Genomic DNA, 23,692 nt, shown 5'->3' with positions numbered 1-23,692 from the left:
TATGATGGCTAGGACATTTTAACTTATATTTTTTCCCTCCTTATTTGTTGAGCACTTTTCCTACTGTTAAGTGTTTCTTTTAACAAAGTTTTATATATATATAAACCTATCAAAATTGAGATTTAATAAAGCTCATTTACATAAACAGTGAATGCTCAGATATTCAACAATGACTACAGATTCATAGATTCTTTATTCATTTCTGTGTTGCCCATAAATTGATAAGTTACACAAAATCATACGGAAGCTGAACGGTAGTATGGGACAAAAAGTTGCAAAAATATTTTTTGTTTTTACATCTCCTCTGTTACTATTGCAGCATTTTGCAGAGCAGTACGTTGCAACATGAGAGTGAAATGGGGCGACTGTGTGTCAAGATTCTGTAATGCAACATGAAATTTGAACTTAATAGGTATTAAGCAAAACAATGTATTTGCGAATTCGGAGGACACGGAGTTGTGAAAGTAACAGCACAGTGACGAAGGTGATCCCTTTACTGTAGGTGTGCATGAGAGCAACAAGGTGTGCCATGTGTAGGGCAGGGCAGCACAGCCATTAGGGATGTCTGGTTCAATGGGTCCTCCAGTTCAGGTATGGTAGCAAAGGTAGAATATCAAATCAGTTTGCAGTTTTATTTGCAACACTGCAATTCACTCTCTTTAAATGGAGATGCCTTTTGAGATTGAAAGGGTTATAATTATGTGACACAACTACAGTTAACAAACGTCTGGTTAACTTCAAGAGTATCTCCTGTGCTGGTACTAAAAGTGGCAGAGATGGATGTGGTTCTATTGTTATTAAATACTGAATCCAATGAATCAATCTCATCCTCAAATAAAATGTAGAAACGGGAACAGAGGGGTGAAAAAGAATGAAGACAGCATGGCAGCTGGCAAGAGAAACTGTTCGGCATTAGTCCTATCCTTCTGTTTCTCCACTTAGTGTGTTAGAAATTCATCGATCCAGCAATGTCTTTTTGCCTTTTGTCAGCTATATTTCCATATCATCCTGTCTCTTTAACATCTCTATTAATTGTCTTCGTCGTCCTCTTCCTCATCATCGTCATCTGTTTGGTCTCTGGTATCGAGGTCATCTTCATCATCGACCTTTAAAATAAGAGCCACAGTTCAACTAAGGCGAGCACACAGCACAGCTAAGTAAGCCATTATGTCCCAAAGCCAGCCTCTGGATTCCTCTCACTCTAGTAAGGTACTTATCCCCACGCTTCCACCATCATCACAGTTAAATAGGTAGAAAACTAAAATATATACTAGTTATGACCACAAGAGTAGCTCTTCATCTGAATTTCAGACTTCTGCTAAGTAGATACACTGAATGAAAGAAAACATGTCTCAACTTACAAGAATTGAATTTTTATGTGTGACAGGTGCAATGAATGAAATCACTTTTTTATGATGTTCCATCAACATCATCATCATTCGGTTCCAATCAGGTCAACTTTGTTATCTCACAAACCTGCCTGTCTTTAGAGATTTAGTAGTAAGGACCAATACTGGCAAAATGCAAGGTAAGGCTCCAACAATAGAGTGGAATTTTATTCAGATATTTTAGACCAAAACACTTTTCTTGTATGACTGCAAAGTCAAAAAATGAAAGGTTTGTTACCATCTCTCCAAGGTCTTTCAGCTTTTTCTTCAGGCTGTGGATTTTCTGGTCCTGGTCAGCCAGCAGCATCAACAGGTCATCTTGCTCCTTCTTAGACTCCTGCACCTCTGTCTGCAGCTTGTCTTTCTCAGTCTGTAAGACGGCTACTGTGCTGGTAGCTGCCGCCAGTTGCTGTTCTAGCCCTACCCGGCCCTCTGACATGTTCCTCACCTCCTCCTAGGCCAAGGAAGCGGAAAAAGGATGTAGCAGATGGCAGGCATGATGAAAAAAGCAGTTAGGAAGGCTGTATTTGATCTTATTAACAGAGATCATCTTTCACTACCACTCTTAAAAAAACTTACAGAAATTATCTTGAAATTTTCAAGTCCCTATTTTATGCTCAGTGCTCATGTAGCACATAGGTAGGTTTCATTTTCACAGTCATCCATCCTTTTCTTCATACTGGACGTGCAGCTCCAGCTTGCCATCTACAATTCAATGCAAAATGGAGGACAAATCCCCAATCCTTGTTCATTGCAAAAAAAAAACAAAAAACATCCACAGTTCATGGTACAGCAGTCCAACATAGCAGGGTCGAATTATCATTTTTAAAATATACAGTAGTTTTTTTATGGTTGATTACAGTCATTTCCTTCCATGCTACTTCCTGCAACATAGCCAAGAAGCAATTACCAGCAGGAATCACTGGACCATAGCACAGCAAAGCAAGTAGTAAGAGGGAATTTAGCAATTAAAACAACTCTCAAATTTGCTTTGATAGACTGATGTAGCATCCTGTTAACTTTGGCAGAACCACTGAGTGCTCTTTTGCAGTGAACATGAATTGTGGATTTGTCCTCCATTTATTGCATTGAATTGTAGATAGCAAGCTGGAGCTGCATGTCCAGTATGAAGGAATGGATGGACAACAGTGAAAACAAAACCTACCAATGTACTACACGAGCGGTGAGCATCAAATAGGAATTGACTTGAGAAATTACAAACTAACTCTTTAAGGCAAAGAAAGCAAGGAAGGCCTGATGCTAGATGAATAATTCACTGACATCAAAGAACTCACTACTGTTGTATGAACATCAGAAGGGTATCAGAACAAGTTCTCACTTTCAACTTATCGAGATAAGTTGGAGCTGGGTCATACAGAGGAGTTTGGAAAAAAAAGTTTTATTAAATGTTCACACCTTGAGTCTCTCAACCTCAGATGTCTGTTCGGCAAGCCTGTTTTCTAGTTCTGCCTGCTTGGCTGTGTCTGTTGAGCTCTCACTGCTTGAGACAGTTTCTGAAGACTTGGAGAAGAGGGTGAAAAGAATCATAAGAAACAGTATTTTTTTTAAATTTAAATATAACTATGCATCTATTTAGTGTTGAAGATTAATTCTGACACATTATTATGGTATTTGGATTGCACTTACCCCTGCCTCAGGTCTTTTGAGCAATTCTTGCCTCTCTTTCTGTAGCTGGTTGATTTCTGTCGACTGGGACTGGACCTGACTCCTCAGCATCTCCAGTTCCTGGCAGAAACCACAAAGTCAGTAAAGGGTTAGGGTTAGCTACCAAATACATACAACACACACATGCATCATGTGAAAAGGAGAAGCAAAAATCCAGCACCATGCAACTCTAATGTTCGGTCCTACCTTCAGCAGTTCTGCCTCATCTGAAGCAGCTGCTGTGCCTTCTACTGTCTGTGCTGCCTCTGACTTCTACAGGTTAAAACAACAAAGAGAGAAAGATTTGCTCAGCACAAGTGAAAATCTACTGTATTATCCATCCATCCATTATCCAAACCGCTTATCCCGCTCTCAGGGTTGCGGGGATGCTGGAGCCTATCCCAGCAGTCATTGGGCAGCAGGCGGAGAGACATCCTGAACAGGCTGCCAGTTCATCACAGGGATCTACTGTATTATCTCATATTTAAACTCTCATTTTTAAAAATGACATCATAACAGTAAAGCTGTTATCATACTAAAAAAACATACAAATTTGTGTACTGACCAGGGTGTTAATGAGTGTGTCTTTGTCTCTGAGCTGTGTCTGGAGAAGTGCCTGTTGCTTGCGGAGCTCCTCCACCTCCTCTCGGAGCTGTGTGAGTTCCTCTGTCTGAAGCCCGTTGACTTGGGAGCTGTCCTCTTGGCTGTTGGTCTGACTCTGGTTATCTTTGCCTGGAATAACCACCATCACATGCACGCACACACGCACACACGCACACACGCACACACACACACACACACACACACCTGAACTATTCAATAGCTCAAATTCAATGGGAACTATGACGTGAATAGCAACATCACACTCTAGTGGCAGACACTTTCATATCTATGTTTACATACACATATCATTTTAGCTTTTCTGAAACAATCAGCCCCTCCGAGAATCATCACCTTCATGTGGTGGAGGGGTTTGTGTGTCCCGGTGATCCTGGAAGCTGTGTTGTCAGGGGCAATAGCCTGTGGTAGGGTCTCCGAAGGCAAATTGGTCCCAGGGGAGGGGCCAGACTAAGCACAATTCCCAAAAAAACCAGTGAATTTACACTAGCAGAGTCACAGCACCTTGCCCGGAAAAGGGAAACCCCTCCTGGAGCCAGACCTGGGAAAGGAGCTCACCGGTGAGCATCTGTTGGCTGGGCCTTGGCTCATGGGAACTGGTCGGGTCAAGCCTGAAAAAATAACATGGAGCCACCACCCCGTGGACCCACCACACACGGGGATGAGCATTGGGGAATGTCACCTCTCTGGCAGGGAAGTAGCCTGAGCTGGTGCGGGAGGTGGAGCGGTACCAACAGTTGGGCTCACCTCCACACATAGCATGGGCTCTGGTACCAAACTCCAGGGGAGGGGCTGGACTCATTACTTTTCTGGAGTTGGCCAAGGTGACAGGCGCCGGGCGGATGTGGGGATACTCACAAGTCCCCAGTTGAGCACCGCAGTGTTGGAGTTCACCCCGGGGAATAAGAGGGTCGCCTCTATAAGACTGCGAGTCTCTGGGGGGGAAGGCCCTGACTGTTGTGTGTGCTCATGCACCGAATAGCAGTATCCAGCCTTCTTGGAGTGTCTGGGTGGTGTCCTGGATAGGGCTCTGCCTCGGGACTCTATAGTTCTGCTGGGGGACTTCAATGCTCACGTGGGCAATGCTGGAGAAACCTGGAGGGGAGTGACTGGGAGTAACAGCCTCCCCGATCTGAACGCGAGCGGTGCCTTGTTATTGGACTTCTGTGCGAGTCATGGATTGGCCATAACAAACATCATGTTCGAACAAAAGGTAGTTCATAAGTGTATTTGGTACCAGAACACGTTAGGCCAAATATCGATGACAAACTTTGTGATCGTATCATCAGATTTGCGGCCGTATGTTTTGGACACTCGGGTGAAGAGAGGAGCAGAGCTGTCAACTGATCACCACCTGGTGGTGAGTTGGATGAGATGGCGGGGAAGGCAGCTGGACAGACCTGGCAAACCCAAACGTGTAGTGAGGGTGAAGTGGGAATGTCTGGTGGAGGCCCCTGTCTGTGAGGTCTTCAACTCCCACCCCGGAAGAAGTTCTCATGTATCCCGAGGGAGGCTGGGGACATGGAGTCTGAGTGGGCCATGTTCAAAGCCTCTATTGCAGATGCGGCAGGCAGGAGCTGTGGTCATAAGGTCATCGGTGCCTGTCGAGGCGGTAACCTAAGAACCCACTCGTGGACACCGGTGGTGAGGGAAGCCGTCAGGCTGAAGAAGGAGGCCTTTCGGACTTGGTTGGCCCAGGGGTCTCCTGAAGCAGCAGAGAGATACTGGGAGGCCAGAAGGGCTGCCGCTTCAGCGGTCGCGGAAGCAAAAACTCGGGCGTGGGAGGAGTTCGGTGAGGCTATGGAGAAGGACTTTTGGTTGGCCTCAAGGAAGTTCTGGCAAACCATCTGGCGACTCAGGAAGGGGAAGCAGAGCTTGAACCAGGCTGTGTTCACCCGGGGAGGGGAACTGTTCACCCGGACTGGGGATGTTGTTGAGCGGTGGAAAGAACACTTTGAGGAGCTCCTGAACCTGGCTAACACGCCCTCAGTGGAGGAGGGAGAGTCTGAAGACTTGGGGGAAGCCCCACCCATATCCCTGGCAGAGGTCTCTGAGGTAGTTAAAAAGGTCCTCGGTGGCAAGGCGCCAGGTGTGGATGAGATTCGCCCTGAGATGCTGAAGGCTCTGGACATTGTTGGGCTGTCTTGGCTGACATGTGTCTTCAGTGTCGCGTGGAGGTTGGGGACAGTACCTGTGGAGTGGCAGACTGGGGTGGTGGTTCCCACATTTAAAAGGGGGTACCGGAGGGTATGCTCCAATTATAGGGGTATCACATTGCTCAGCCTCCCTGGGAAAGTCTAGTCTAGGGGTGCTGGAAAGGAGGCTCCGACCGATTGTCGAACCTCAGATCCAGGAGGAACAATGCGGATTCCGTCCTGGCCGTGGAACAATGGACCAACTCTTTACCCTTGCGGAAGTGCTGAGGTGGACATGGGAGTTTGACCAGCCAGTCTACATGTGTTTTGTGGACTTGGAGAAGGCGTACGACCGTATACTCTGGGGCACTCTGTGGGGGGTACTGTGGGAGTATGAGGTACTGGGGCAGTTGCTACAAGCCATCTGGTCCTTGTATAACCAAAGTGAGAGCTGTGTCCGCATTCTCAGCACAAAGTCAAACACGTTTTCGGTGGGTGTCGGACTCCGCCAAGGTTGTCCCTTGTCTCTGATTCTGTTTGTGACATTCATGGACAGGATCTCAAGGCGCAGCCAAGGTGAGTAGTGTGTCCGTTTTGGGAACCTCAGAATTGCATCTCTGCTCTTTGCAGTTGATGTGGTTTTGTTGGGTTCATCAGAACTAAACGTCCAGCGCGCGCACTGGGGTGGTTTGCAGCTGAGTGTGAAATGGCTGGGATGAGAGTCAGCACCTCCAAGACTGAGGCCATGGTTCTCTACCTGAAAATGGTGGATTGCTCCCTCTGGGTTGGAGATGAGTTGTTGCCTCAAGTGAAGCAGTTCAAGTATCTCGGGGTCTTGTTCACGAGTGAGGATAGGATGGAGTAAGAGATTGACAGGCGGATTGGTGCAGCATCAGCAGTTGTACCAGACCGTTGTGGTAATGAGGGAGCCGAGCCAGAAGGCAAAGCTCTCAACTTACCAGTCAATCTTCGTTCTAACCCTCACCTATGGTCATGAGCTTTGAGTAGTGACCGAAAGGGTGAGATCGCGGATGAGTTTTCTTCGTAGGGTATCTGGGCTCAGCCTTAGAGATAGGGTGAGGAGCTCAGGCATCCGGCAGGAGCTCGGAGTGGAGCCGCTGTTCCTTTGCGTCGAAAGGAGCCAGTTGAGGTGGTTCGGGCATCTGATTAGGATGCCTCCTGGGTGCCTTCCTTTGGAGGTTTAACAGGCACGGCCAACTGGGAGGAGACCCCGAGGTAGACCCAGAACTCGCTGGAGGGACTACATGTCCAATCTGGCCTGGGAATGCCTTGGGATCCCCAGGAGGAGCTGGAGGGTGTTGCTAGGGAGAGGGATGCCTGGAGTGCCCTATTTAGCTTGCTGCCACTGCAACCCGACCCCAGAGAAGCAGCTGATGGTGAATGAATGAATGAATGAATCAAACAATCAGGAAGAGGCGATAACTGGATTTTAAGTTGCCACAAGGAGTTTTTTCTTTTATCAGTGTCAATTTAATTTTGATGCTTCTATATGACTGAGATAAGCATATGAGACCATCAGCTAGAAGACAAGATATTGCTATATAATGATTCCAAGTGCTTGTCTCCAGCTTGGATGCCTCATGAAAGCTGATGAAACTATTTACAGCACACTGACGAGATATATAGCCATAATTAGGAGATACATTACCTCATTGCTGTACATCTTGCAAGCACCTGTTTTCCAGAACACCACTACATCGTTCACTTTTAACTTCAAAGCAAATGCATGAACTACCAGCAGGTGAATGTACATCTTTGCAACAAGAGGCAATGCTCATGTGAAATGAAGTCATTTTCCCACAAAATAAAACTGCTATTATTCACAGGAGTGTGCCAAGTCAACAAAAATCCAAAATTTCTTGTAGCAGCTTTAAATGTTTACATTGTTCAAAGTAAAAAATAAAAACATTTTAACATCCATTAAAAAAGCAATATATTCCTTCTTTTAAGGGATATCCTTACTGTTCTTTGTGGAAGACACAACAGACAAATGTTTTCTGAGAGTTAGTGCAGAGACAAAGCATTAGTAAGATGAACCCACCTAGTTTCACCTTGAGGATATTGTACTGGTCTTTATGCTGCTGGATCTGGGCCAACTGCTGTGTAACTGTGTTTTGCATCTGCTCATTCTGTGAGGACATGGAAGCTACCTGCTCTTTAAGCTCCTGGATCTGAGCATCCTGGTGGAGTATAAATGAGAGGAAATCAAGTAATGAGCAGAAGAATAGTACTATAATTATACACTTTTTTACAAATGTAAGTTGATCGAAATGGTTTCAGGGTAAGGTGTGGAACTAGTATTTGACTCAGCAGTAGCGTAGATTATTTTACCTGCTCCCTGATCAGCTCTTTGTACTGAGTCACGATGCTGTCGTGCTGTTCCAGTGTCTTCTTGACCTCTTCCTCCTTCTTCTCCTCTTCACTAGACTTGTGTACAGCCTTAGTAATCACACCTGTGAAGATGAGCTCTTTTCAAAACCAAACAATCTAAAACGATGCAACAACGTTGTCATCCTTATGAGAAGATCCCATGATGCGACAAGGGTTAAGTCAGCCATTACTGTCTGTCAAGAAAACCAGTAGTTGACTGACCCTCCAGTTCCTTGACCAGCTTGGTGAACTCATGATCAAAGAGCATTTGCTCTGGGGAGGAGAAGACGGGCTGTGGTTTTTGGGCAGCACGAGAGTACAGCTCATGCTTGGTGATAAAACACAGCTTTTCTACAAAGTTCTCCTTGCCAATACGCTTCTCAATGAGCTGCTTTAGCTTCTCTCTGAAAATGAAAGACAGGCATGGGATTTAACAGGCTTTCACTCATTTTATACAGAGAATCTAATAGGAATGAAACATTTACACATTAAGGTAGAACAGGAATTCTGCATCTGTGTGGTTACACAAACAAAACACCCCTAACATTTTCCTATAGATCGTACAGATCATCTTTGAAAGGTGTGTGGGTAGAGAGTGCAGTCATATTACTTGGTGTAGTTCTCCAGTGAGTTGTCATTGTAATAGATGCAGATTCCCAGAAGCAGTGCACACAAGCCCTGCACCAGCCTCTCGTCCTCTCCCAGGTTCTCTGAGATCTGACCAGTCAGCTTCAAATATTACTGGGTTAAGGATTACCGACACTATTCCAGGGAGCATAACCACTGTCCCAACTAAAATTCAGGGCACGAAATCAATGGCACAGGGACAAATCACCCTTACCCTGAATTTAACATTGAGGATGCTGGGAGCTTGAAAACTACTGTATAAATTCATAAAGGCATACACGTTAGTATTTCTAAAAAAAACATAGCCCCATATCAACAAATTGATTTTTTGGCAATACGGGGTTCTTCCTCGACAGCAGCAAAATGATTATTCGATAAACCCTCAATATCATCGTCAGTGTGGCAATAAAGGCACACAACTGAAAAACAGACCTTATAACAGATAGAACAGGACAATGTGATCTTTGTTTGTTGAAGGATACAAAGGGGACATTCTCCTGATTGTGTAGAAAATGTGTGACTGCAATAGGACAGTTGTTGATCCATGTGCATAGCAGCATGAGGAGGCCCACCCTGGTCTGTACTTTACTCCCCTGTGGAACACAAGACATCCAGTGGACACATCAACATACATTCTCCGAGTGGGGAATTGCACTGAAAATAGTGATCGGGAATTTCCATCCTCTAAACAGGAAGCATTTCAGAGAGCATGACAACAAATTGAGATGCAGGACCTGCGACCATGGAGAACGTCATCTTCTCTATGGAAGGTTCAGTCCTAGATCCCAACTGATGATGATCCATAGTAGAGCACGTTTTGAACACCAATATTTAGATTAAATAAAATCCTTACCAACAACTTTGCGATCTTGGATCTCTACTATGATTTACCTTGGTTTCAAAAGACTATTCAGTCATCAGTTATGTTTTGTTTTTTGTTCAGCAAAAATTCTCGTGACTTGTTCAATGAAGTCTGTCATCTTTCCATTACATATCAAGATGCATTTGATTTAATCTGTTCAAGATAAAAAAGAATGTCAACAAAATGAATGCCTTTGCATTCAATTCAAACAAAGACACAGATCAGACACTGGAACAAGGGCAGCCAATATATGGATTTGCAGCAATTTTGTTGACACAACACTCATAAAGTAGGACTTTTTTCTCCTTGAAAACGTACTGCAGGGGGAAAAAGAAAAATTACATCTCAAATTGCCTCATTCCCTCCTCCAATGTATTGGGTCATTGACATGGTCAGTCCAACCATGCTCATATTTAAAAAGCAGCACCTTGATAACATCACACCGTTAGTAGGTAATAAGGTTATCACAAACAAACAACCAAGAGGATGACCTGAACATGCACCCCTAGAACATGAGTCATACAAAACCTGAAGCCCAATCTGGACCCCCAAGGCCATACAATAGCCCCCAGGGGGCCCAAAAAAAGAAATGATAGAGCACTGGCAAAGCATGAAAACGAATTTAAGAATAGTGCGAATGTTTGCTTTTCTTTTGGGGTTCACACTCTTCAGCCTTGATGAATAGTGGGAGGATTAAAAGATTTTCTATTGAAAGGATCAGAAAATGTCAATGTAAGGCATAATTTTGCTTCCAGACAACGGTACAGGCAAAAGAAAGTGCCATTTTTGTTTTTCATTTCATTCAAAATTTTAAAAAGGTAACTTAGTCATAATAATGACGATATTGATGGTTATGACTTAATTTTACAAAAGAAAAAAAGAAAAAGAAAAAAATGGCATAAAAGCGACCATGCACCTTAATGAGGAGAACTTTTATACCCTTTTCCCATTGGCCATAAAACCCGCTAACATCCGCCTTTTTACATTGACCAAAGGCGGACATTAGCGGTTTTTTTTGCGGGTTTTTTGGCCAGTGGGAAAGGTGTATTAGAGACAAGTGAAAGAGATGTAGGGACCAAATTACTCTTCTTTGGTTTTACTTCCTATAGAGAGACTATGCAATCATGGAAGGGCAAATATAGAAGCAAGTAGTGATGAAATTTTAAAAATTTGTCCAAATTAATTGATGCCTTTTTTCAGCCATTAGGAGCATGTATATTCATTAAGTTATACTGAAGAGACAAGTTAAATAAAATACTGCACAAAGGTATAAAGCACATGGATTTACTAGGGTATGTCCACAAGCTAATGTATATCATGCTAGAAGGGCAGACCTCTCTCCTGTTGTGAATGAAGGATGATGAAAACAATTTCGGGAGAAAAAAAAAAAGTTATTTGAGGGTGAAAGGGTGGGCCGAAATCGATCAGTATGGCATTCTACAGAAACTCAGTTAATCACCTTTTCAGATTTTGTCTCCAGTTTTGATGTAATACAAAAACAAATTTCAAGAGAGAAAAGATGGAAGGAATAATGACCGCAAATATTAATTAGAAGATTTTGGCCCAAATAAGTTGTGTAATATTATTTTAATAATAATAATAATAATAATTTTGTGTCAATTTGTGTGTGTGTGTGTGTGTGTGTGTGTGTGTATACAGTATTAAGAATTTTTATTGTTGAATCAACTAAAACTAGAGACTGAACGCTAAAGCTGGGCACTGACATTTAAAAACTGAAATGCAAAAGACAGAACTGATTTATGCCTTTGAAATTAAAAGTCATTATTATTCTTTATAGTTAAAGTGGTAGATGAATCGGACTACAAGTTATTTATGAATAAAACTGAAAGATAATATCAATATCTACAATGAACATTTAAATACCTCAAACAAAACCTCTCCAAACAAAATAAAATGCAACTGGCAAAAATAACAAATCAAAAAATAAATAAGTATAAACACAAACTGAAAGTCAAAATGAAATCAGAAAAATCCATATAAGAACCACAAAAAACAAGAGTAAGATCATAAAGAACTATGCAAATATACAAACAGTTGTTACTCTGGTGCAAGTTATGCTGCCACTTAGGGAATCGGAGGACACATGACAAGAGAGAACACGTCTCTTTGGGGATGACAGAAGTTTCTCAAGTTTACTGTTGAAGTTCCCTCTAAAACAGTAAGGTAACGATTCACAAGACACCCTGAGAGGTCATGGGTTGAGAGCTGCAAAAGGTCTGCTTGTGACTAATGTTGCCTGCTCCCTTCTCTGAATACCTCCACTGTATATGTCTCTACATGTGTACTTACCAACATTACAGACTAATGAAAGCTGTGTCATGGATTTCTGCAAGAGACTAACACCAATTAAAAGCTTTCTGATGTGTGTGTGGGGATGAGTGTACTCAAGGACCACAACTAGAAGACTGGGTCATAGCCAGAGGTGATCATTAGGACAGGCAAAGGGCAGACTGTACAAAAACCACACAGCCAGATCTCCAAACACATAATATAAAACCCCGCTAACTACTGACGCCAAGCCAAAATAACCAGAGGTGTTGCCCAAACAGACACACACACACACACACACAATACTCACCCGTCGGTTGATCTTATCACCCTGCAAAACCAAAATAATGTGACAACAGTTCAATTCCACTTTCACACACAAGGAGACAAGACCGCCACTGCCCGACCAGACTACTAATGTATGACTTAAAAATAATTTAAGCCTAAGGCGACGGTCACACATATGCGAAATTAACATTGGCGAATATTCACCTCTTGTTCACTTCCATTCTATGCGAGCGAAGGGGCAAATAAAACATTTACTTCCGGTGGCGAAAGAAATTTGCATCTTCACTTCGCATGGAGTTCAACTTTGGTGACCAGCGAATCCGCAGCCTCAACCAATAGCAAAGAAGTGTGTGTGGCTGACCCCACTTGGCTGTAATTGGCTGTAGTTTTCTTATTAGTGAGCCAGGATGGAGGAGACTTTGATTGTTGCTGTGTCTAACCAGCCGGTATTGTACGACATTCCCCGTGAAAACTACAAACCGCCCCACAAAAGAGATGCTGCCTGTCTGGCAGTGAGTCGGGAGACAGGCATTGAACGTAAAAAAAATTGAACATTTATTAATAACATCAGTTCATATTTCGCGGTATACAAACACTACTTGTACACCAATGATCTTCCTCCGTATTTGTCCATAAAACTATGATAACATGTAAAATTGAGACAATTAAGTGAAAACTTTTAATAATAATAATATTAATAAATTAAACTTATATAGCGCTTTTCTAATACTCAAAGTTGCTTTTCTTTATCTTTCTCTGGATTTCAGTGTTAATTTTCCTGTCGCAAAACCAACAACTGCTCATGTGTGACCGACAACCACAACCACTCAAATGGACTACAAACCAGCAAACTGAATTCCATGTTGTCACATCCTGCACTGCCCACATTCAGCAAGACAAAATACGAATTTTGCCTTGGCAGGCGATGGTCATTCGCCTGCATTTGTGCATGTGTGACCATAGCCTAAATGAAAAATTTAACCTACACTTACAGATTTCATTTAGTTTAAAAAAAAAACACCAAAAAATGCCCCAGGTGCCATGTGCCACTGTTCTAACACTTTGTTAATATTGAGTTTTGTTCATTTGAAATTCAATAACTTAAACTAGGTAATCAAAAATCTTGGTTATGCTCTTATGCAGCCCTTTGAGTCATCACTACACCTGTATGTTTTAGTGGCAGTCTCACATGGAAACACAGCCCTTTTAGGATCACTGAAGTGGCTTAGTCAGACTCTACCTGGGAGAGGATGTTGGTGCACTGTTGCAGTAGGGATACAGGGGGCTTGCCCAGGCTAGTGGCCAGCTGCACCCTAAGCAGCTGCTCCTTCTGGGTGAGGTTGTCTTGCAAGGCATGTGCCAAGGCCACAGCAGCACACCAGTTGGACAGGGAGTCAGCTGAGAACAGGCCCCCACACAGCAGTTGGCCCGCAGAGATGGTATTGGCTGGACATATAAAACAGGATAAAACAGGAGAAATTAAGGTTATTGCAACTGCGGTCTGTGCATGTTAATTTCATTAATTTCATATGCCATCCTTGGCATTCTGTCATAGGAAACCTAGGTTCACTGTTAGATGATGTGTATGGACAATAGACCCGACATGCTGGATAATGGTTTGTAAGAGAAAACTAATTAATTTTTTAGGGATACACAATTTAAAAATGCTTGGAGATCCTTGCCAAGTAGTAACTTATAGCTGTGCTTTTCGGAGTTGGAGTCACTGACCGTCTATGGTGGAGGGCAACAGTGTGGCCACTATCTCTCCCTGGCCTTTCTGATTCTTGTAGAGGAAACACTGGAAACAGTAGAGAACAGCACAGCGCAGCACAAATGGCTGTCTCTCATTGACCATGGACATTAGCAGTACCACGATCGCTGGTCTGAGGACAGATGAGGAGGCGTATCAGACAGGGAATCACATCATCAACGGGCCTTAGATCAGATTGAGATTCCACTAAAACCAGTTGAATATGGGATGACAGAACATCATTACTTTTGTCTTTTTTGGTGTAATACATGGTAATGCACTTGTTTATTTTATTAAAAAAAATGTTTGCCCCTTTTTCTCCCCAATTGTACCTGGCCAATCACCTCACTCTCTGAGCTGTCCTGGTCGCTGCTCCACCCCCTCTGCCAATCCAGGGAAGGCTGCAGACTACCACATACTTCCTCTGATACATGTGGAGTCACCAGCCGCTTCTTTTCACCTGACTGTGAGGAGTTTTGCCAGGGGGACGTAGCTCGTGGGAGGATCAAGCTATTCCCCCTAGTTCCCCCCCGAACAAGTGCCCCAACCAATCAGAGGAGGCACTAGGTCACTAGCGCAGCAACCAGGACACATACCCCCATCCGGCTTGCCACCACAGACATGGCCAATTGTGTCTGTAGGGACGCCCAACCAAGCCAGAGGTAACACGGAGATTTGAACCGGAGATCCCTGTGTTGGTAGGCAACGGAATAGACTGCTACACTACCCGGATGCCCCATAATGCACTTATTACAGAGTGTGTCTTACCGTGGGGGGTTTGAAGGGGCATTGACAGAGGCAAAATAGTCTTGGTTGATCTGTGAACCACGAATAACCTCTGATACAGTGTTGATGGTCTGAAAGGAGGAAGTGAGATCAGAAACTTAAACACAAGACTTTCTAAATGTAACCAAGTCCTCTAATGTCTCTTCATAATGTACTAATAAACACACACACACAAACTACTAATACACACACAAACAAACTAAGAATTGATTTAACAAATGATGATTGATATTCTGGAATGGCCCAGCCAAAGCCCAGAGTTAAATCTCATTAAAAATCTGTAGTATGAATTAAAATTACTATCCTCTGATGCTCTCTACCTAAACTGGAAGAGTTGCAACAAATATGCATGGATTAATGGGCAAAGATTCCAAAATCTAACTATGCAAAGTTCATGTAGACATACTCAAAAAGAATCAACATTTAATTGCTGCTAAAAGGCCTATCTACAAAGTATTGATTTGGTGAATACTTCCTGTATACGAGAAATATAAATTTTCATTTAAAAAAAAAAGATTCATAAATGTGTTGAGTTTATCATGTCAGTGATGGGAGAAAAGACATTTCAATTCATTAAAATCTGGAGGGGTAACACGAACAAAATGTGAACAGGTTCAGGGGGGCTGAATATTTTCCGAAGGCACTTTATATTCATTTCCATACACTGAAAAGGCCATGCAATCATATTGAGGTTTTACTATCATCACCTCAGTGAGGATATCAGCAGGTACACCAGTGGCCATGAGGATGGTACATAACTGTTGCAGCAGACCACACTGGTACATAGACTTCTGACAGCTGGCAGTGGCCCCTGGGGAGTTCACTGGAGACACCATGACTCGCACCAACTGTAAACAGAAAAGAGGGCAGCCAAGAAATAAACTATAATAGAAGTAATAAAGATTTACTTTGCATCTGAAGAATTACAGGTCACTGCACCATGGAGGATCAGTACAGTGATAGCCAATTGATTACCTGCAGCATGAGGTGGAGATTGGTGACCTTCTGCGCAGACCAGCCAGAGTTATCGTCACCAACCTCAAACCAGGGCTTCATCCTCTGAATGTAGGAGCCCTCCTTGAAGAAATTCTGGTTGGAGCTGTTGTTCTTCAGAAGGTTCAGCAGAAGCAGTAGACAATCCTCCACCACAATCCCTGCACACAAGAAAGAGATTGAATGACAGCACATATATTAAAGAAAAAAATACCATCATTTCAATTCACAGAAATGGTATCACAAATTACTTCTTGCAATAAAACTCGGCAAGCTGACCAAGCTGGGACAATTTATTATAAATTATACCTCCATCACTGCTTCCCTCCTCTGTAATGATGTCGAGAAGACGCTCAAAAGCATTTTCAAATGCTACAATCTTTTGAATGGCACCATTGCCTTTGGTTAGCTGCTGAAGCAACAGCAAGCCCTGAAATGACAAAGAGATGATACAGAGCTTTATCTTGAGACACAGGACAGTGAAAATAAAGGCCGGCTATCATCATTAGCTTTAGCTTTTACTGAATCCCTTCAAATAAGCGAGACTCCCTTTTGTTGATCCTAGTTTGGTGATTTAGTATAAGAGAGAAACCTAAACATTAGAGATGACGCTTACATCATTGCGGATGACCTCTCTCGAATCTGCTAATAGGTCCATCAGTCTTGAGACACCTGCAGGAGGAACAAAGTGTCTGAGATGTGAAGCATTACTGTTATTGAGTCCAAGAAAGCAAGGACTTGGTGAATTTGTGTTCAGTAGATTTAGGCCATATATCAAAAAGTGATTCCAATAATTTTGTGTTGTTTTCCATGGAAGGGTCCCACTTTGAGTGCTCAAGACTCAATGTGAGAACCTGATCACTTTTTAGAGCCTCCTCTTCCTAAAGATGAATCAATTTTAATTTCTGCTGATGCACACAGCTCAGTGCTACCTCTAGTTCCACCAAACAATAGAGATGAAACAGGAGCAGGACCAGAGGAAGACAAAAGCTAGCTCTACTCTTTCCAAGCAGGGAAGAGAAACGCAAACGAATGAAAAGGAATCCGTACAGTGTTGGTAACAAGTTAAATATACATTTTATATGCTTATTATCACAATGTGAACAATGAGAAAGGAGCAATATTTTTTCTGTTGTGAAAATTATCTTAATTGCATCTGTTGCATTACAACAACTACTCAGCACCTCCACCCTACACTCAGCAACTGCTTTTCAACCAGTGCTATCCAAGTGCTCACCTCTGGCAGCAACACCTAACACAAAAATGTTTCTTTGAGGAAAGTCACTAGAGAACACAAGTTCATTTTCTACATTTGCTCCATAGGCTTGTAAGGGCACATTTCACTAAAAAGAGCTGCAAAGAGCTTTTGGTAAGAGGGAAAATGGTGTGATCCATCTGATGGGAAGTCGCACAGGGCTGAGCACCAAACTGTTCAACGTTATGTTGTACCTGAGATTGTTAAGTGTTTTCATCAATATCTTTTTTATAAACTGCTCAAGCCTGGCTGTTGCAACAACAGACTATTGTAAACAGAGTCGAGGCAAAACAGAAACAGAAAACGTTACTAGTCCAGTTAAGAATGTGGGCCATTCTGCTCCCAGGAAATAGTGAGAAAGCACTTGGTGTTCTGAAGATGTTGACTAGGCTGGTAGACCATGTAAAAAAAAGGCTTAGTTTAAAACTGGGAAATGGCTATTGCCCAATAATATGGATGTTTAAATGACGACACAAAACTGAGAGTACTTATGTTCTGAATAACAGCTTGCTGATATTAAATTGATTCAATTTAATGCGGACTGTAATGATAAAATGTAGCTGAGGCAGAACACTCACCCATAGGGCTGACCAGTATGACCCCCTGGACCTGTGCACACTGGTTCTTCAGAAGTGCAGTCAACAACTTTACACCAGGCCAGCGCACATGGAAGTCAAACTCCTGTAATTTCACACACACACACACACACACACACACACACACACACACACACACACACACCTTCGCTAGCTAATTCTTTAGACAATGCAGTGCGACTGATTGTGTGCCTCTTAATGTGGAACAGTAGACTACCTCTAATAAACTAAGCAGCAGAGTCACGTTCTCAGAATCCTGGATGAATTTATCTGTGAACTGGACTCCAAGGTCATCTGCTTGCTTCTGGGCATTCTCATCTGGGAAGGGTAAAGGACAACTGAGATCAGAAACCCTTGCATAAGCTAATATAGCAATGACCCTTAAGCTAATTAATGAACCAGTAGGTTTGTTCATAGGAATTAGCCCGAATAGCATAGTTCAGTAGGCCTACAAACTGTCAAAATCTTGTGTAAAATCTGTGTATGCAACTATTTAATGGAAATTTTTTTTTAATATGTGCGATGAATTCTTTCTTGCTCACTGTGACACTCAGGACTGTAGGAAACTGAAAGCAAAAGAGAGATGAGGGGAGGTACTTGGATAGGGGGGAAACAGAACTCAGCTACTTTAGTAAGGGAACACAGAATAGAAGAAAACTGATAACTGGTGCAATGTTTCAATCATGTCTATAATCAAGTTTTTGGCAACATGACTAATCCTTGCATTTGTCCTAGATTTTTCTTTGTTTTGGAATTACGGTTTTAGGTCCCCCCCCCCCCCACACTAACTCAAATGACGATAAAGGAAAAAGTAAAACACACTTACAAAATCACATGAAAAGCAAAAACCCTTTATCTCAATAACTTCACTACAACAATGCAACCATAAAAGGTAGAACAGAGTAGAAGGACCAGATGAATGAAGAGAGATTACTTGGGGAGGGACAGATGCAGAGGTATGTGATGGTATTAGTAAAGTATACTTGGTTACCACCCAAACACTTTAGACCACTTTTCCAAGACCAAGTCATTTTAGCGAAGTTAGTTTGCTAGTGCTACCATTGGTGCAATCTAAATGGCTAGCCCTCAGTACTGACCAGGCATGGACACATTCTTATGCTTCAATGAGAGAGGGACAGGTGTAACAGCGTCTGTAAGGGTGGGGGAATAAAAAATGTAAAGCTTCACCCAAAGCTGGCATTCATTCCAACTATTGCAGAAACCTTAGAGGAAGATCTTGCAGAATCAGCAGAATGACTCTAGCTAACACATGCCATGCCAACACATATTAAACATGACCTTATGGTAAACATGACCTTGTGATAAACTTGAGTTATAAACTTTTAATAATGAACACTTTCACTGGATTTTCTCCATTTTCATTCCATTTTGACATGTCCAATTTCCTGTTCTCCTACAGCCTCACTTTTACATGCCCCAACTCCTGTCGGTGGGCTGTTGGGACATATTACCTCAACTAGCTCCCCACCAAAGAACACTGACAACTGTGTTCCCTGTGACACTCGGTCAAGTCGGAGGCAACATTGATGTTCCAACCAAGAACCTCAGTGCTGTAACCAGCATATTTGTGATCTTTTTTTAAAATTAATTTCTTCCCTCTTCAACTGAATTTGAGATGTACAATTCCCTTGTTCTCCTGTGGTCCCCCCATTGCACGACTTCTTACAGGGGAGGGTGTAGTTTTGTCACATGGACTTGCAGACAGTTACTTTTCACCTGCCAGCTGCAGGTTTCTCCAGGGGGGATGCAATATATGTTGATGTCCTCACTATTTCCCTCGAATCCCCCAGCAGCAGAACAGGTGCCCCAACACCTGTAGGAGTGAGTCACCAGCTGCAATGTCCAGGACACATTACTCCTGCTGGCCCCCCACTCAGAAGTGCCAAGCCAGAGGCAACCAGTATTTGAACTGTGAACCTCAGTGCTGGGATGCTAATGAAATACTCTGCTGCACCACCCTTACCAATTTCAAATTTGGGCACTGACTGGATTTTAAGAATAATGTGTGATAATGTCTATATAAGTTTTAATAATGTGCTCCATTCCCTTATCCCAGGAAAACCCTAAATTTTGTAAGTGCTGCTAGTGGTTAGGGAGGTGGCAGCATGCACAAGAAGAGTTTTACCTTCTGATTCATCTGTAGGGGTAAAACATGGAAGAGAAGAGAGACGAAAACCTTTATATAGCAGTGATTATCAGTGTATACAGGTAGGGTGGTCCAAATTGATCCCTCACCAATTAACATTAGCTCAACTCAATTATACATGCTGCACAAAACAAACTCTGACTTTGACTTGTTTATTCAGAAAGAAGATTTAACCCCCAGGGCAACTCTCACACAAGAATCATTTTCCAGGGAATTAGAAAATAAAGGATTGATAATGTGTACTCTGGGAAGAAGCTATCCAGTTCTTATTTTTCTGCGATGGTCTATCAAAGGTGGCAATTACCTTGTTCTTCCTCATCATCATTGCAGATGATATTGTACAGTGTGTCCAAAGCATAGCCTAGGATTTCTGAGTCAGACCTGTTAAAATGGGAGACATCAGTTGCATTGTTTGCTGGGGTTCAAGATATATGTATCTTTGAAAAAAATTGGCCACTTTTTAAAGTTACAATCCTAGATATTTAAATGCAAATATATGTACTTTTTGATACTTTCTTTCACTGGCAAATTTAAGACAATAGCTAATTCTCAAATATCCAAATCATGAACGCATTTGTCGTTGCTCATTTTAATAGCTACTACATTATTGGACTTTCCCAGGAAAAAAATTATATGATGCACAACATTTTGTGTCTTCATCATAGCAGCCAAATAAAGAAGAAGGAGGCAAGTAGCAGTGAGTTTGAAGAAAAAGTCCATTTGTTGTGGTTAACAAAGCAAATATGGCACAACAAAATGTCGGAAGACCTTTACCAACAAGTGCTAAAATCTCAACAACTAAAGCGTCAACTATATTTTATTTGTATAGCAGTGGGGAAGGTGCTGACAACAGCACTGTTGACTGTTTTATTTCAAATGGATTTCTGAAATTTAGAATGATCCAATGACACTATAGTTACAAGTATCAATACACGCCAATCTTCATGGCTGTAGCATTAACACTGACCATAAACGCTCCGTGTCAATTTCACAAGGGGCATAGGGCATTGTGATAAGCAGGGAGTGCTTTACTGAATAACAAACAGCATCGCCAAAACACAAATACACAAAAGCAAAGTCAAACAGCCGATCTCCTTACCTGTCGGTCTGGAGGATGTGAACCAAATGATCCATTGCCTGGGTGCCAACTTCCATGCGATATTTCTATACAAAATGAGAAAAGAAAAAGAAAAAAAACGCTGACAAGTTTTTGGAGTTGCTATAATGAAACTATATTAAATAGAAATACTTACAGTAAAAACAATGCTTGTCTTATGGCTTAAACTGAAAAAGAATCAGTGGCCATGGGCCTTATTTACTTACTTTACTATATTAGTAGGGTTCTACTAACTACTATTAATAGGTTTCTACTAAACTCCCATTGAGGCAAAGATGTCAACATAGATTTCAGTTTTACTTTCAATTCAATAATTTCATTATTCAGGCTAAATAATGTACATATTATGCATATTATATATACATATATGTGTGGTGTTGTTTCTTAACAGTCCAATACTCATTCAGAGAAAAGTCACCACTCTCTCCATGATGCAGTGGTCCCCAATCATGTGCAATGGAGGGAGGGCCATGTGTGTGTGGGTTTTCTTTCCAACCCAACAGTACACCAATTGATTTCCCCAATTAGTCCTCCCATGTCTGGTTGAAGGTGCACTAACCAGTGAAATCAAGTGGTTTAGTGTTGGGTTGGAAAGAAAATCTGCATACACATGGCTCTCCATAACACATGATTGGACACCACTGTACTGGAGTTTAAATTTTCAAGCCCATGTCTCCTAAACCCTTTATTCATGCCTGATAAACTCATCACTTATGGTTGATGGAGCAGCCAGAGACAAAACTCTATCCCTCAGCATCCCACGTCTGTTGCAATGGGGTAAGTAGGTAACACGTTATCACAGTAACAATGTCAATGGCTTCAATGCCATCAGCACACGTGTTCCCTTTACTAAGGTAATGGGAACGAATATGGTAAGGCTTTGCTAACAATTCTTTACAGCTTTTGTTGATGCTGTGTTTAAGACTGTATTAAAGACGTTACAAATCTAACTCTACAACCACTGATAGCTGACATCATTAAAATAGTTGTGGAGGCATCAATAGAGTGGTCGAGTCAGATTCCTCTTTACTGATTCCAAATGCATCTTCTTCCTTACAATACCTTACCTTAGAGAGGGACTTCAGAGCACGGACAGCATCCCTGCGGTCCTCTAGGAGTGTAGAGGAAGCTACACGGTCACATAATTTCTGGATCTGTTGATGAGATTAACTGATTATTTTCTTTGTTATTGAGCATTTCTGCCTAAAACAGATCTATTTAGGCAGAACACAATGCAGAATGACAGCAAAGGCAGGTTAATGAAAATCGTTGTACAATTCACGACTACAAATGAACAACAGGCCACTTGCTGAAATGTATTCCATGCGCAGCAAAAGGATTTGTCACCTCAGTTTGGTTTTTCATATTAACATCTACTACTACTTTAGCATAATAGAATGATATACAAGTGTTTGTAACACCCTCTAGAATTTGCAGCTGAACTTTGTGGGACACAAACTATTAGGATTTATCCTTACATCTGTTTATATTTGTGTACTCTACAGGGCAGATAGAAGAGCATGACCCTGTCATGGTCAAACCAGCAGGGAAAAAACAAAAACATCAACACCACTTAGATCTGTCAGAGCAAGTGACACTCATGTACAAGGAGCTGGTATTATATGATCGTATTATATAATATTATGACTGTTACCATGTTATAACTCATGGAAAGTTACCCACTGTGTTTTAATCATACGGCATTCCTAAAATTCGTATCGGCCAAATATGCAGGAATTGTCAAAAGGACTGACAGTTGCCTAGCTGATCTATTGTTGGTGGTCCCTGAATTTACCGTCAGGCAGTAAGGACGTAAGATTTTGATTCCGTTTGTTCCAAAACTTTGATTGGATAACGTAAAGCAACGGTCAATACAATGACAGAGGCGCAGCGCCAGTGAGTTATCACAATGGATAGACATCACCTCGGTCTATTGACAGGATTTGCTGCGTTGGCCATGTTTATACTTAGCTGGTAGCATTGCACGCATTAGGTTAAGGTTGATAGCTAGCGATATCCCATATTACACTGTGTCGGTTTTAGTTAATATAGTTATGTTGTACATATACACTCTTGATGTGAGAAATGAAGGTGTGAACATAACAGTGCTGAATATGTGGTTGGTTATGGCATTTGTGTGACACAGGCAGAGAGGGAGCTAGCTTGACGTTAACTCAGTGTCTTACCGTTTCAGCCCCAGAGGGCTGTGGCCCCGCTGGTTGCCCACCCATCACTCCTCTGAAGAAGTTCATTGTTTCAGACGTCCGTTTAGGGCTGGGGTCGAAACTTTTCTTGTCCTAATGAAACTGTACGCCTCTGTTTATTCTTTTGGTAAACGCAATAATAAAGAAATATTGACTTTTCCCACTTCACACTACCTCTTCCACCGACCCCGGAACTTGACACACATAGGGCCGCTGCCACTGCGCCTGCGCGCAGACGTGGCGATACGTGGCCTATTAAAGACAACCTTCTCACTTTTTTAAAGGGACCGGTCAATTAATCCGGACCAAAATCTAATTTGTGCTTCAGAATTATGGATAATGGATTTTAAGAGTGTTTTCATTGCTTGAAATGTCATTTTGTCAAAAATAGAACAATCGCGAATATAATGAAAGATTTGTTCTTCAAAAAGCAGTTGCGTTTTCATGCTTATACACAAGAGCGGCTCCTATTGCAACCGTGTAAGTCTACCCTATTAAGTATTGGTTTACCTAACACGTGCTCCAAACCCAAACAAATGCTTTCAACGTTGAAGCTACTTA

General features: G+C 42.1%; 1 protein-coding gene across 2 annotated transcripts; it reads right to left on the bottom strand.

Annotated features, from left to right (window-relative positions):
- Positions 1–181: 181 nt before the first annotated feature.
- Positions 182–23,332, bottom strand: uso1 (USO1 vesicle transport factor). 2 transcript variants are annotated; one of them, XM_056279968.1, is made up of 26 exons: positions 23,114–23,332; positions 21,995–22,081; positions 20,910–20,974; positions 20,115–20,191; positions 18,741–18,794; positions 17,861–17,961; positions 17,626–17,728; positions 16,409–16,464; positions 16,102–16,222; positions 15,775–15,953; positions 15,507–15,647; positions 14,782–14,870; positions 13,992–14,146; positions 13,504–13,709; positions 12,286–12,306; positions 9,307–9,417; positions 8,808–8,926; positions 8,420–8,601; positions 8,159–8,280; positions 7,869–8,007; positions 3,619–3,785; positions 3,261–3,326; positions 3,036–3,134; positions 2,805–2,909; positions 1,627–1,842; positions 182–1,106 (listed from the first exon to the last, which is right to left on the bottom strand). In XM_056279968.1, exons 1-26 carry the CDS (start codon positions 23,177–23,179, stop codon positions 1,029–1,031), a joined length of 2,925 nt encoding a protein of 974 aa, XP_056135943.1. In that variant the 5' UTR covers positions 23,180–23,332; the 3' UTR covers positions 182–1,028. The 2 variants fall into 2 exon arrangements, with proteins under 2 accessions (XP_056135943.1, XP_056135944.1); XM_056279969.1 differs by lacking the exon at positions 12,286–12,306.
- Between the last annotated feature and the right edge of the window lie 360 nt (positions 23,333–23,692).

This window comes from Lampris incognitus, chromosome 5 (assembly GCF_029633865.1).
Source record: "Lampris incognitus isolate fLamInc1 chromosome 5, fLamInc1.hap2, whole genome shotgun sequence".
Taxonomy (NCBI): domain Eukaryota; kingdom Metazoa; phylum Chordata; class Actinopteri; order Lampriformes; family Lampridae; genus Lampris; species Lampris incognitus.
Note: the sequence above shows the minus strand (reverse complement) of the source record. Positions and strands in the feature narration are given on the sequence as shown.